At 44.2% G+C, this 16,214-nt stretch overlaps 1 protein-coding gene across 2 annotated transcripts in view; it reads right to left on the bottom strand.

The window, feature by feature from the left end:
* Positions 1–16,214, bottom strand: part of THAP4 (THAP domain containing 4) — a 424,173-nt gene that overhangs the window by 137,614 nt on the left and 270,345 nt on the right. For both annotated transcript variants that reach the window (XM_069213628.1, XM_069213629.1), the window contains one exon: positions 11,741–11,844. In XM_069213628.1, coding sequence (XP_069069729.1) covers positions 11,741–11,844 — 104 coding nt within the window. The remainder of the gene's footprint in view (positions 1–11,740; positions 11,845–16,214) is intronic.

Genomic DNA, 16,214 nt, shown 5'->3' with positions numbered 1-16,214 from the left:
ACATCTTCAATGGTAGGGACCTAAGATGTGATGCTTTTCAACTGCATAGCTAACATATTTTTTGGTAACTCTGAAAGGTGAGGGAGGTCAGTGATTGGTCTTAAGATGTCCGTCTTGTTAGGGTTGTCATATGGCTTCTTAAGTCCTGGCCCAGCAGGTCCTATTTTTAGCCGGTCTAGAAAAGAGCCATGTTCAAGGGAAGTATTTATTATATTAAGCCAGGGAAAAGGGCAACTGCATAGGTCTTAGCCATATGTCGATGAACTGGGCTGTAAGAGTAATTAGTGGGTCTAGTTTCTAGAATTTCACTTTATTCATACTCTGGATGGCAATGGGTGTGAATTCGCACCACTGGAATAGGTTTGGTTTGAGGTAAATTATAATATTTTGTGAGCTATGTGAATTTCTTTCCTGCTGCCGATGTTCTGCAAACATCACATTTTGAACTGATTATTTGCTTCTTTGTCTGATTAGTGCCTATTTAATGGATTGTCTCTTTAAGGAGATTTTTGTCAAAGTCACGTCTTTTTTGAAAAGGCAATGCTTTAACATTCTAAAGAAAGGTCTGGTATGTTTTTCCTATCAGACTTGTGGAGAGCCTGAGAGTGTTAACAAGGGTCTTTCCTCTAGTTTCCCACAGCAGCCCTTTTAATATTTCTACTGGCTGCTCACTTGAGAGTTGTATCTGTGGGCAATAGTTTTTTTCTGATGTTACTACAGGAGAGACAACTACATGTAAGCAGAGAAAGAAAGGATCAACATTGTTGTGCTGTGCCTGAGCATAGTAAGTAATCAGGTTTGTGAGAGCATCCTGGTCAATGTTTTTGATATCTCTGGTGGCACTTACTGTCTTTCCATCAGACACTTTGGATGAGGGAGGAGTCATGTGGATTTGGAAGGGGAATAAGTGATGATCAGACCAGTCCACTGGGAGTGGATGTGAGATTTAGATAGTAAGTTATCTGGCAATAATAAGATGAAATATGGCTCCTGTGGCAGGAGTCGGACACTGGCGTATTGGCATAGGTTACGTTTGTGCAAGAGAGATATTAGATGGGATGTGATGTCACTGCTATGAAGTATTATAGATATGGAAGCTAGGATGCAAAGCATAGGTCGATTGTTTATCATTGCATCATTTAGGTAATTGTTTGTGCCAGCCTATGGACTACGTTTCTTAAGTTAGACTGGAAGACAGCTTTGTTATTATTTTGAGAGTGTCTTCGCCTTTGGATTGTGTCTATCGGTTGGGAATTCATTTGATGTTTTCTGCGGAGCTTAATATCACAGAAAAAAATAATTTTGATGCACAGCTGTCAATGTTTTGGCTGTTTTTAGGAGTCACACAGGCCTACTGAATACACATATTTGCATTACATGAAGGCAATGGTGTGAAACAGATTGTCAGTGGGGATACTTACTGAACTGTATCAGAGATGCTTATGTGGGGAATTAAGCTGTGCCCCTAATGTTACTAAGATTTCTTGTAACCTGTTGGTTTGTGCAGTGGTTAATTTGGAAATAAATTAAGTGCCAGAGCCCAAAACATTTCTTGGAAGTCCACTGCAGCTGGCCCCGTCCTCCTACTTGCAAGTTTTCAAACAATACATTGAATTGCCAATAAGGAACTATGCTAAAAAATAAAATAAACACACAGCCCACTATGTGGTGGATAAATACGTGTCAGTGTTTAGGAAAGGGTGACAGTGCCAAACATCGGCACAAATTATGCACGGGTTGATGTCACATTTTAAAGACGTTTACTTCAATTAAGTACTCTATCTTCTAAATGTATGATCTTCATCTTCAGGAGAAACAGTCGGTCTGGCGAAAGTTTTGCCTTCCAGATTTTGTTGTGTATTATTATCAGATCTGTAGTCAGGCTAAGTGGCCAGCGAGAAATTCGGCAAGCTGGAAGATGCTGCTTATTAAAGTGCTTTTGAGGGAGTCAAAGAGACTGTCTGCTGTCGTATGTGAAGACACCACCTGTAAAAGAATGTCATGTGAGAGGAATTCATGAGACACATCACTAGACCCTTAGTTGGAGATTGTGCTAAGATGTCATATTAAACTGGAGGTTGTGTTGAGGTGTGTGAAAGCAAAGAAGCCATAAGGGCATCATTCAGATGACTTTGAAGGAAAGCGCCAAAAACAAAGATGACATGGGTGATAAAATCTTGAGCAGAAGCATCAAGATGACTAACATCATGGGTCAAGTTGAGATGTAGGGAAGATGAGCAGATGTCAGATGCATCAGTTTGCACATGAGGAGACGTAGCAGGTGGATGACTAGAAGGCATAAGTGATGCTTCTAAACTTTTCAGAGAGCTAAAGACAGATCGTCAAGATGACCACGTCTTTGAAAGACTGGATAAGAAATTTCACATCTGAATAGATCCTTTTGTGTAGGTCACAAAGTTGATTTGTTTATACAGTGGTAGCGTGCCTGGTATACTGTATGTTTTAGTGTTCTGCTATACTGATAAACTAAAAGTATTTAACCAATTTGAGAAGAAGAGCAGATTGGTTTGTTTTATAGCTCTTGAGCATGTGCTACGTTACATTATCTGCAATTCTCAGCTCAGGATTTAAGAACAAGCCTTATATTTCAGATGTGATGGCATTGTTTTAGTACTTCAGTCTATATACCTTTTCGGGGCGGGGGGGATTTCTTTGAGATTGAGAGCATTTCTTTTACAGGTAATATTGTGAAATGTGACAGAGGGAGCGAATCAGTGAGAATTAAGCAGTGTTTGAACACAACATAATGTGCCCTTCTAGGGGCAAGCACAACAGATATAAACAGTATATTTCAAAGCTAATGAAAGTTCAATACTTGTTGTAAAGGATAATTATGTTTGCGCGGTTGAACAGCATGAAGATGTGAGAAATAAAAGCTTCTAGGAAATACAAAAAACAACAATTTATAGAGACCTAAACTACACCACCAAATATAGTTTTGAAATTAGGTATAAAACAATTTGGCTTTTTAAAAGTAGCTGACATATATAATTTAGAATAAGAATGTATAATTTAGAAGCATACCAGGAGCGCTGATAAAAATATAGGTAGTTCTATTTAAAACATAGCCTATGTTATGTGTATTTGTAAAGCACACCATCACTATTGAGAGTATCCTGGCACTGAGCAGGTGTGTATGTCTAGCCGTGCCTAGTCAGGGCGTTAGCTGAATGAACAAATTACTTACCTTCGGGAATGATTAATCTGGTAGAGACATATTCTAGTTGCAGATTCCTTACCTTAGAATTTCCCCAGGCATCAGACTGGACATGGAGATTTTTTTCTTTGAGCTGTACACTTGCACGCCATCAGGTGGTGTCAGTCGACTCCTCGTCAGTCATTGGTGTCGTGGTCGCCATGATGAAGTCGTGGTTGACTACAGGCGCTGCCTCGGCGCAGTGACATCAGTTTCTTTTCACGACTTTCCAAGCCAAAACACAGAGCCATGAAGAACACTGAAATGGTGCGCCAGAGCTAAGGCTATTGAAGGGGAATCCCTGTCCCTAGAAATCAGTTCGCAAGCAGGGAGGATGGGTGGATCGGTAAGGAATCTGCAACTAGAATAGATCTCCAACAGATATATCATCACCGAAGGTAAGTAACTTGTTCATCTGATAGAGACTTCCAGTTGCAGATTCCTTACCTTAGAATAGATACCCAAGCAATGCCATCCTCATCCTCAAAGGTGGGCTGCAAACCAAAATCATACTAAAAAGTCCTGCAGGACCGAACGACCAAAGTAGCTGTCTCTGCAGTAATGTTTAGGAAATGTGTGCAATGATGCCCATGTTGCTGCCTGGCAGATGTCCGGGACAGGACCTCTGCATGCTAACGTTGTGGTAGCAGCAGTTGCTCTGGTCGAGTGAGCACGCAAACCCTCTGGAGGTTGCTTCTTTGCCAAAGCGTAGCACATTTTGAGATAGTACGCTTCTGCACCGCCTTCCCTTTCTTCGCACTCACATACCCAATGAAGCGTTGATTGTGCACCTGGAAATCTTTAGTCCAATTAGGGTAGAACGCCAATGCTCTTTTTGGATCCAGAAGATGGAGTCTCTCCTCCTCATGAGAAGGATGTGGGGTTGCGTAAAAAGTAGGTAAAGTGAAGGATTGGCCTACATGAAAAGGTGTGACAACCTTGGGAAAAAAGGAGGTCCTCATGCGTAGCACTACCTTGTCAGGATGTACAGACAAGAATGGAGGCTTGGAATAAAGAGCCTGAAGCTCACTCACTCTGTGAGCAGAAGTGATAGCCACCAGGAAGACAGTCTTGAGGGTAAGGAGCCGCAAGGGACAATTGTGTAACAGCTCAAAGGGAGCACACATCAAGTAAGTAAGTACAAAGATTGAGATCCCACTGAGGCATGATAAATGAAGTGGGTTGATATAAGTGGGTTAGACCTTTAAGAAATCTACCTACAACAGGGGATATGAAAAGGGAAGGTTGATCTGGTAATCTAAAGAAAGCTGAGATAGCTGCTAAGTAGCCTTTAAGAGTGCCCAAAGCAAAACCTTGATGGGCCCTGTCGTTCTTGATCTTCTTGAGAACGCTGGGCAGAAGTGGTATTGGCAGAAAGGCATGCAGGAGGCCTGACCTCCACTCGTGACGAAAGGCGTCGCTGAGTGAGAACCACCTTGGGAACTCCAACGCGCAAAACTGCAGACATTGCGCTTTCACTGAGAAGGCGAACAGATCTAACCAAGGCTCTCCCTACTGTTGAAAGAGACCTTGCGCCACCTCTGAATGGAGATGCCATTCGTGACTGACTATGCATCGACGGCTGAGTTAGTCTGTACTGGTATTGAGAGAGCCTGCCAGATTTTGAACCACCAAGGAAATTCCCTGATGCTCCAGCCATGTCCAAAGGCGAAGAGCCTCTTGACAAAGGGTCCACGACCCCACTCCGCCCTGTTTGTTGCAGTACCACATTGAGGTGGTGTTGTCGGCGAACACTTGCACCACTTTCCCTTTGAGAGAGGGGGAGAAATGTTTCAATGCAAGTCGAATCGCCCAGACCTCCAAAAGACTGATATGGAGCTCAGACTCCGTTGAGAGGCCTCTGATCGCCGCCTCTCCCATGTGGCCGCCGCATCCCAGAAGTGACGCATCTCTCACGACTGTGAGAGCTAGCTGAGGAAGGGAGAGGGATCTGCTGTTGACCCAATTTTGATTCGAAAGACACCACTGCAGATCTTTCGCAGTTCCCGCTGAGATCTGGACCATGTCGGTGAGATTCCCCTGGCGCTGCACCCACTGGAACTCTAGGTCCCATTGCAGAGCCCGCATATTCTATCTGGCATTTGGTGCTAATAGGCTGCAGGAGGCCATGAGGCCCAGCAGTCTCAGAGTCATTCTCACTGAAACCCAGGATCGAGGCAGAAACTTCGGCATGTTTATAATAAACCCCAGCGAATGCAAAAGGCTCGCCATAGTCTGAAGGTGGGAGATGACTTTCTGGGGCATGTCTGCCTTCAACAGCCAGTCGTCGAGGTAGGGAAAGACTGAAATTCCCGACCTACGCAGATGAGCTGCGACCAGCGCCATCCCTTTCATGAACACCTGAAGGGTGCTGGTAAGGCCGAAGGGGAGCAAGGTAAACTGAAAGTACTCGTGACCTACCACGAATCGTAGTTAACGTCTGTGGGCAGGCAAGACGGGAATATGAAAATAAGCGTCTTGCAATTCCAACGCCACTATCCAGTTTCCTGGGTCCAAAGCAGAAAGGACCTGAGCCAAGGTGAGCATTTTGAACTTCTCCTTCCTGAGGAAGATTGAGGGTTCTGAGGTAGAGGATATGACGCAGGCCCTTGTCCTTCTTGGGCACCAGAAAGTAGCAGGAATAGCAACTACAGCCTACTTCTGGCGCAAGAACCATCTCTATTGCCCCCTTGGCCTAGAGAGCTGTAACTTCCTCGCAGAGAAGTGCCAAATGATCCTCCGTTAGAGGGCCAAATGATGGAGGCATGGCCGGAGAGGAAGACTTGAAGGGGAGGAAGTAACCCTTTCAGACAAGCTGCAAAACCCACATGTCTGTCACGATGGATTCCCAGTGAGGTTGGTGATGGCTTATCCTGCCACCAACTGGTTGGAGGTGAGGGGATGGGCAAGGAAGGTTTGGAGGCTGGAGCCGGGGTGGGGGTGGACCGGGCAGACCTCTGGTTCCCTGTCCCACGAGCCAGTGGGATTCCACGTCCCCGGGCAATGCGCGGGGTGCACAGCATGCGTGGCACAGTGGCTTTGAAGGGGATGCGGCAGGGAGCCCCTTCCGTGTTCATGAGAGGGGAGTGAGGGGCAGTGGAAAGTCCACTGGATCGAGCTGTAGCCTGGGAGTCCTTGAATCTCTCCAGTGCCAAGTCCGCCTTATCTCCGAAGACATGAGAGCATTCAAAGGGCATGTCCATGAGGGTCTGTTGGACATTCCGCAGAAAACCAGAAGTTCTTAACCAGGTGTGGCGTTGTACTGCCACTGTTGACGCAACGGATCTTCCCAGAGAGTCTGTCGTGTCCATCCCACATCTTATGGTGAACTTGGCTGCATCTCTCACTTCGGCACCAGCCTGGGAGAGGAGCGCATAAGCCTTCTCTGGGATCTGTGGCAAAACATGCATGACCGTGTCCCACAAAGAGTGGGTATAACGGCCCAAAAGGAATGCTGTGTTCACCAACCGCAACGCCAGACTGGATGAAGAAAATATCTTACCAAGATTATCCTGTCTTTTTGATTCCCTATCCGGGGGAGTGGAAGGGAATGCGCCAGATGGCGAGGATGCCTGAATGACCAAGCTCTCAGGCATGGGGTCAAGAATTTAGGTCGTTCGGGGCAGGCCGATGGTGGTGAGTGATTGTCCTATTCACAGGAGCCCCTGTGCTGGGTCTGGACAAGGTACCCAGTAGGACATCAGTGAGGGGTTTCTTAAATGGAAGGAGAGGCTCCAACACTGAGGCTCTGGGCTGAAGCACCTCGGTCAGAAGATTATTCATGATTGCAACAGTAGGTACCCTCAAGCCCGCGGATCTGACCCCCATGGAGTAAGCAGCTGCCTCCGCCGTAGCCACAGTACGAGGAGGAGACAGCATGCCAGTGTCTGGGGAGGTATCAAGACCGCTTGCATCGCCCAATTCCTGAGCCCAGTCCCTGTTCCGCTCATCTTGCTGGTATTCATAAGGGTCCAGCAACCCCTCCCATTGTTCCGCATATTCATACCCAAAAGTAAAAAGGGTCTGAATCTAACATGGGGTGGCTAGGTCTTGTCGGAATCGGTGTTGACCAACGCTGTTCTTCCGGCTCTGGGTCGTCAGGGATTAGGATCGGGTCGACGTCGATTATGGGCCCAACCGACGTCGGGAGCGTCAACGACTTAGTCGGGGAAGGTCTCAATGGTATGACCAACGCGGATCCAGAGGAACCCTCAGAGGCTGGAACCAGAGCTGCCAGGGCTGAACCCGAAGGGCCCCCTCCAAACCCCCAGAACCGGAAGGCGCCACAAAGTGGTCAGACTGCCCAAATATGTGGCACATGGCCTCATAAAATTCTTTTAGTTGGGCAGGTCACTCTGGCTACCAGAAATTCGGGGAGGGGTGGGGCAAACCCAGAAAAAGGCTCTGCGGATAGAGGCCTAGAGGGTCAACACTCTTCGCGCGGCACGTCATCCGAATGACAGGGTGAATGCCTAGCCTTCTTCGACTTCTTCTTACTCAAATGTCCCAATGATCTGGAGGATGACGAGAGGTGATGACTCTGCAGCCGGCTCCAGACTTTTCTCTCCAGTGAGACCCAGAACAATGCGGAGTCGAACGCCAGGCCACCATCAGTCTTAGGGACTGCTCTCTCAAAGCCTTCAGGTGCATGTCCCGGCACTACGAGCATGACTTTGGGTCGTGGTCACGCTCCAGAGACCACAAACAGACCTGATACGGATTTGTCACTGACATCATTCGGTGACAATCCTCGCAAGGCTTGAATCTGGTCTTAGGTGACATCCTACAAGCACCAAAAGTCCCCCCCAAAATTTGACAAAAGTGTTGAGGCTGGTCAAAAAATTACCAGGGTAGCTCTTCTCCGGATCAGCGCGTGGTGCGGAATGAAAATAACTGACATAACTACGCCGAGTCGGCGCCTATATTCAACCCGACTTCATAACGGGGACCACGACGGACACGGAGTCGACCAACACCACCTGATGGCACGCAAGGGCACTGCTTGAAGAAAAAATCTCCAGAACCAGACTGACGCCTGGGGTAATTCTAAGGTAAGAAATCTGCAACTAGACGTCTCTATCAGATAGCTAGGTTTTCTGCTTCGCCTGGCGTTTCAGCTTCTTGCTAGTCACTAGTTAAACAAAACAATCACTTAGTAGCAAAAATGCCATATTGGGAGCATTTTTAGGTCTTGCATACCAGAAAGCCTTTAGCTTTTCATTTGATAAATACCTCTTGTAGGCCATACCTTAAGAACAAAAGTGGACTTAGAGCACCCCCAACCCCCAAAATTCATTATAGGCTGACTTTATTGTCACTCATTTGCTTGGTTCTTATTAGAAGACTTGCCTTCCTCTTCTTATATTTGTCCCTCCCCTGGAGCATGGCATCTTTCACAGTATTTTGATCGGCTGATTTTTATCCTTCCATTGGTCCCATTTAGGGAACTATTTTTTTTCTTTTTCATTTAGACCTCCATGAGACTGCAAGCATTTTCTTGCTCTATCAAATATGCTGCTTACCCCTCTTCAAATACCAATCCCTGTTGCTTCCCCTTGACTCACTGTTCTGTAATTCCCCATCCTTTGCGGCCATTTCAATTTTTGTTTCATTTTACTTTTTTGTGTGTAGGGCCCAGCAATTGCCATTTGCTGCTTTTAAGGTACTGTATGTGGAGATTGACTAGACTTTGTAAAACGTGAAATATGGTTAAAAACATGATTGCCGGAATGGAAAGGTGATACTTTAAGCAGATTACAGGAATGTGTCTGATGATATTTATACACACAGGAAGAGCGATTCCACATTATGAACTGTTCCAACTATCTAACATATGTGCCACATAATTACTGCAAACAGTACAGCCAATCAATGATGGGTGAATTTCTTGTATGTTTTTTTTTTGTATGCATTATCAATGATTTGCGTAGAGAAATATATGGACCTTTTGACCTTTCGGCTAAGAGGCTATGAAGTATGCCAGAAAACAAAGTACTGTGTATGAATATAACATGTACTAAAAGGTAAACGTGTTTTTTAGTACAAAGGGTGTTTTATGGTAATTGCATCTTTAAAATAGGGGCATTTATATGAGAAATTTTGTGATTAAAATGGATATACATAATTTCAAAAATTGAGTGGTGATGTCAAGTGGTTATATACTTTATGAGAATGGTGATTTTTAAATTAGATACGGGTTCAAAGTGAAATTGATAGGAAATATCTCTCTGGTGTAAGAGGGTATACAATCATTTGTCGACGTGTAAGATATATAGTCAAATGTTTTGCGTATTAGATATATGAAGTTATGAGGTATTTTTCTACCAAGTTCATCTTTTGTCAGTATGAGGTACTGCATTGTCTGTATTTGTAAATCTACATGGTTTTTAATTGTTGTTTTAGCCAAGGAAACTGTTTTCAAATTAGTTTTTTAATGAATTTTGTATGCTGCAGCCCTGAGGAAGCTCAAGTAAGAGAGAAACTTTTTGGCTGGTTTAAATCGAAGACATAATGAACAAAGAGAAGTCTACCATGCAAGATCATTTGGAGATTATACTGGATGGACTTTAAAATGAAAACAATTGTTTTGCATATTCAAACTATTGTAATTATTGACTCTCTATTTTTGATATCACACTGATAATCCCTATTTTTTTTCTCCCCTTCTTGGCTAGACTAGGGCAAGCCACACAAAAATACCTTACCTGAAATATTCAGGGTGGTGGTAGAAGTTTAAATTATCCTGTTCTCTAACAAATGGGCATATTTCTTTGCACCTTCAAGGCACAAATTAGAAATACTACCTCTTCCTGAAGGCACAAAGATTACGGGAACCTTCAATAGCTTGAGCACTGAAAGTACAAAACCAAATGCTAGTGTGATAGTTCCCACACAGGCCATTATAGTATCCACTTATGACAACTAAGGGGCCTCATCCCTGGGATAGTTGTAGTATAAAGTCCTCCTCTAGGAAGACAATATTCGGTTCCAGTGAATTAATCAAGTGAATGATAATCACTCAAGCTAAGGAACCATCTACATGCTCACAATATTCAACCAAGCAGTTATGTGAACACGGAAATATCCATTGATTTATCGGACCATAACACATAAACAACTAATTGGCTTACTACAATTACAGCATCCAAGAGAGGCAAACACACCAGATAAATTTAGCATTCTGTGTTGATCTCTCAGAAATAGATACACCTCAAATCTCATGAGAAAATACAGAAACAACAGGTGGTCACAATTCTCTCTTTTTTAAATAAAAATTAAATGCCCACATAAAGTACAGAAACAACAGCTAGCCGCAATTCTCTCTTTCTTAAAAATACAAATTAGAATGCCCATAAAAATGATCAAGTGTCTTGCCAAAGTCTCCAATTGCAGAAGAGGTATTTTTTTAAATGGCCCAGGAAGAACCCAGAACCATCTTACTTTTGACTAAGGATACTGTAGTTATTAAATCTAAACACATTTACACCTCATAGCAAAATACACCAGGTTTGGCATCCCTCTTTACTCATCCTTCAGGCAGATGGACTTGTAAATTGTGTTTGAATGTTCTTCAGCCAAGGAAAATTCCATGAAAGAGCTGATAGTTAAGGAACCTAACTAAAAGCAGAAGTTCATTAAAGAGTCCAACCTAATGAAGGTCAGAAACGTAATCAAGGAGAGTCAATTGCCATTGTTTACAGATTTGACCAACGGCCCGATCGAAACATAAAGAGCTAATAAAGATCAATCAAGGTAATAATTGTAAACAACATGATCTCTTTTTAGAGACTTAAAACAAGCAGCCTCTACTATTGACACCTACTGCAACTTACAGCAGAATTATCTAAATAACTTTCTTGAGCATTCCTGCAATAAGTAATACCTAAGATTTCATTTGCTTTATATTCCAGTTTTCCAAATCAAAGGTGCTTGGAATTCTCAGCACACCTTGTCAAATAGCTGTAAACTGTGCGAATATTAGGGTGACTCGAACGAGCACTGAAAAAGCTTATTACGGTCCTTCTTAGATCTAAGGAGAAAATACTTAAAAGAAGCTTTTGGTAAAGCCAATATCAGAACCACTGGTACAATGTATTGATACTCAATGAATAATTATGGTCTTTCTTTTTTTTTGTCTGGAGTTCTATAAAGTGTTTAACAAATCTACATTCGTAGTAATCTGCATTGCCTCGGACTAAACTCAATCTTGTTAAGCTTGCAATCGGCTAAGAGTTAAGTTAAGAAAAAATTATACTAATCTGATATATTCTCCTTAACGGGGATGCATATGTCAGACTCGAATACATGTAACAACACAATGATCAGTGAAGCAGACTACAACCCACTCTGGCTCTCCATCTCCTCATGGGACTGCATACTGCATCCACAGGATACTTGCACACATGCTTGGGATGTGGTGTGATGGTCCCCCTTATGCAGCCTGACAATGGATGGTCACTGAGGTGACGGGGAGGTGTATGGAAGTGGGGGCACAATCTAATGCCTTGTGAATTTCCCTCTTACCTGCTCAACATGGGGCTCCTTGGCAAAAGACATCCTGGCAATGGAGTGAGAAGCAATAGTCAGCTCCTGCCCATTTAACTCCCCCTCCTCCACTTCGACAATGCCTATAGCGAAAAATAAAAAGTATTACGAATGGCTTTTGTGTACACAATTGCTATACATGACAAGATCAGTACAAGGCAGTGCATGCAGAAAGCAGTGTTTGCTGGCAGCACATTTCGATTATTTGTATGGCTCGCACATGGTCTCCAATCTTCTAGTACTGCCCTAAACATGGAATGAGGCAGTGTGAAATAGATATAGCAGTGTTTTATGAAAAAAAACTGCTAGAAACATATTAACATTGGATAGCGAATAGTGGGTAAGAAACTTCAATGGTGGAGGCTATCTGAGAATGATGATGGGCGTCTTCTGAGGAAGTCATTAAAGCTTTCAGTGACCGAGGCAGGGTGCATCTGCTTTTGGTAGACCCAAGCACAGGAGAAGCATTTCCAGCCAGCCAATCAATTGTGCTGGCAACTTCATTTTATCAGCTACTTTGGAGAGATAACCACCCATCTCTAATTCACCTTATTTAGACAAGAGCAGTAAATGACAAAAGAAAAGCTCACAATCGCTATTCACTCAGCCCCTCAATGGGCAACATGTTCTACTTTTAAACAGCAGTTAAAATACAGCTACTGAGTAAGTTGATATTTTTATTGTTTTTCTGTGTGTGACTTTGCCTTTCTAATAGAACTGTACGTTGTATAATTACAAAACAGACTGACAACTGGATCCTAAGTTTAATTACCTTGGTACACATGAACTGGATGAAACAGAATACTGATACCACTTGATTATTTGTAATAAACAAAGCCAAATCATATCTAATAGCACTGATACCAACTCTAGTTCCATTATTTTCGCAGAGTAGGTACGTTATGGGAAAGGTGGGATTTAAGGAACTTTTTGTTTCACATATGGAGTTTAGAGAAGGAGCAAGTTTGCTATATATATATGTTCAGTGGCATGTGTAGCTGCAGATACACATGCTGTGCATTATCCTGCCATCTAGTGTTGGGCTCGGAGTGTTACAAGTTGTTTTTCTTCAAAGACGTTTTTTCGAGTCACGAGACCGAGTGACTCCTCCCTTTCGGCTCCATTGCGCATGGGCGTTGACTCCATCTTAGATTGTTTTCTTTCCGACATCGGGTTCGGACGTGTTCCTCTTCGCTCCGTATTTCGAATCGGGAAAGTTAGCTAAATTATCGAAAATTCGACAGTATTGTTATTGTTTGGTACCGGGTTAATGTTAGTGTATCGGCACAGACATCAAGAGCGCTCCGGCGGCCCTTCGGGGCTTCCGTTCTTCACCGAGGCCTGGTCTGCCCGACCACACCTGTCGTTCCAGACTAATGGACCGGACCCCCTTCCGCTTCTGTCCTAAGTGTCATTCGAAGTATCCTTATACAGACCAGCACCTGGTCTGTAATCTGTGTTTATCACCTGAACACAGGGAGGATACTTGCGAGGCTTGTCGAGCGTTTCGATTGAAAAAGACCCTAAGAGATCGACGAGCAAGAATACTGCAAATGGCGTCGACACTGAGAGAGCAACTTGACGTCGGAGAGGAGGAAAGCATTTCCATCCAGGGATCGGACTCGGACGAATCCGAAAGTGACCGAACATAGACGGTGCAGCGAACAGTGAGTAAACCTGCCCCGTCCAAAACTCACACAAAGATATTTAAGGCCATGGGGACGCCACCGCCAACAGGCCATGACTTAACCGATCGAAAAGAAGGTGACCAAACATCGGCACCGAAAAAGGCCAGGGATTTGCCGAAGACTTCCGACTCCGGTCGAGGTTCCGGCACCGAACGATCGACACCGAGAGTTCGACTCACCCAAAGTGAGAAAAATATCTTCGGAACCGAAAAAGACTATCTGAAACCTCGGTACCAAAAAAAGCAGCTTCGGAGCCGAAAAGAAGCTCTTATACAGAGGAGCAAGGACTTTCCAGCCAAATGAAGGAAAGACATAGATTTGAGCAGGAATTAAGTATGGAAGAACCGGACCATACACAAAGGAGGTTACATATCCAGAAAGAGACTGGAAAAATACAAACTCTCCCTCCAATCAAATCTAAAAGGAAACTTGCATTTCAGGAGACAGAAATGCAGCCTAAGGCATAGGTGGTTAGAGAGAAATCACCACCACCAAGGTTATCGCCACAACCGTCCCCACCACACTCACCACAACTGTCACCAGTGGGAACACCTCCAATGCAGTCGCCCACACATACAGGGATGACACAGGATGATGCTGATGCATGGGACTTATATGATGCACCAGTATCGGATAACAGTCCAGACTGTTATCCAACAGAGCCGTCACCTCCAGAAGACAGTACTGCATATACGCAGGTACTATCCAGGGCAGCGATGTTCCACAACGTAGCAATGCACTCAGAGCCAATAGAGGAAGATTTCCTGTTTAACACCTTAGCATCCACCCACGCTTCCTATCAGAGTCTGCCAATGCTCCCGGGTATGCTCAAACACGCAAAACAAGTCTTCCAGGAGCCAGTTAAGGGAAGGGCTATCACGCCTAGGGTTGAGAAGAAGTACACCCTCCCCCAACAGATCCTGTGTTCATAACACAGCAACTTACACTCGACTCAGTGGTTGTAGGAGCAGCAAGAAAGAGAGCAAACTCTCAATCGTCAGGAGACGCTCCACCGCCTGACATAGAGTAGAAAGTTTGACGCTGCGGGCAAATGAGTGGCAGCACAAGCAGCCAATCAATGGCGGATTGCTAATTCGCAAGCCCTACTTGCTCGCTACGACAGGGCACACTGTGACGAGATGCAACACATCATACAGCACTTGCCCAAGGAACATCAGAAACGTGCTCAACAGGTTGTGGAAGAAGGACAGGCCATATCTAACAACCAGATAAGGTCCGCACTAGACTCGGCAGCACGAACTGTCAACACGGGGGTAACCATTCGCAGGCATGCGTGGTTAAGAAGGTCTGGATTCAAGCCAGAGATCCAACAAGCGGTGTTGAACATGCCATTTAATCAGGAACAGTTGTTTGGGCCGGAAGTTGACACAGCAATTGAGAAGTTAAAAAAAGACACGGACACGGCCAAAGCCATGGGCGCGCTCTATTCCCCACAAGTCAGAGGCACCTTTAGGAAACCACAATTCAGAGGAGGTTTTCGACAGCAAACAGCAGAGCCTTCCACCTCTCAAACCAGACCCACCTATCAGGCACAATATCAAAGGGGAGGGTTTCGTGGTTCCTAAAGAGGACAATTCCCAAGAGGAAGGGGAAAGTTCCAGGCAACCAAAACAAGCCAGACCAAACAGTGACTTCAATGTCACAAAACCCCAACACTTATCACCAGTGGGGGGGGAGGCTAACCGCATACTATCAAAACTGGACACATATTACCACAGACGCATGGTTCCTATCAATTATCCAACAGGGTTATTGCATAGAATTCACAAAATTCCCGCCACATGTGCCACCAAGAACACACAATCTGTCCAAACAACACTTAGATCTATTACAAATAGAGGTCCAAGCACTATTACAAAAACAAGCAATAGAACTAGTACCCAATCATGAGAAAGGAACAGGCGTCTACTCACTATATTTCCTCATTCCAAAAAAGGACAAAACGTTAAGACCTATCTTAGATCTCAGAACACTGAATCTCTTCATCAAATCAAACCACTTCCACATGGTAACACTTCAAGACGTGGTTCCCTTACTAAAAAAGGAGGAATACATGTCAACATTGGATCTCAAGGATGCGTATTTCCACATACCCATCCAACCTTCTCACAGAAAATACTTAGGGTTTGTAATGCACGGTGTACACTATCAATTCAAAGTGCTATCATTCGGTATAACAACTGCCCCAAGGGTTTTCACAAAATGCCTAGCAGTAGTAGCCGCTCACATAAGGAGACAGCACATGCACGTATTCCCATATTTAGACGACTGGCTAATGAAAACCAACACTCAACAACAATGTCTTCTTCACACGCAATACGTCATAGAAACTCTACACAAACTAGAGTTCTCTATAAATTACCAGAAATCAAATCTGCAACCATCCCAAATACAACAATACTTGGGAGCAACACTCAACACACAAAGAGCAATTGCCACTCCAAGTCCACAAAGGGTCCAAGCGTTCCAAAATGTAACATCAAGCAAACAGTCAAACCAACACTACCCAGTAAGGTTTGTAATGAAACTTCTAGGCATGATGTCTTCATGCATAGCCATTGTCCCAAATGCAAGATTACACATGAGGCCCTTACAACAGTGCCTAGCAAAACAATGGACACAAGCACAGGGTCAACTTCAAGCTCTAGTGTTGATAGACTGCCAAACACACTTCTCGCTTCAATGGTGGATCCCTATAAATTTAAACAAGGGGCGGCCATTCCAAGACCCAGTGCCTCAAGCTG

The sequence above is a fragment of the Pleurodeles waltl genome, chromosome 11 (genome assembly GCF_031143425.1).
Source record: "Pleurodeles waltl isolate 20211129_DDA chromosome 11, aPleWal1.hap1.20221129, whole genome shotgun sequence".
Classification (NCBI taxonomy): domain Eukaryota; kingdom Metazoa; phylum Chordata; class Amphibia; order Caudata; family Salamandridae; genus Pleurodeles; species Pleurodeles waltl.
This window is presented reverse-complemented; position numbering and strand designations above follow the sequence as displayed.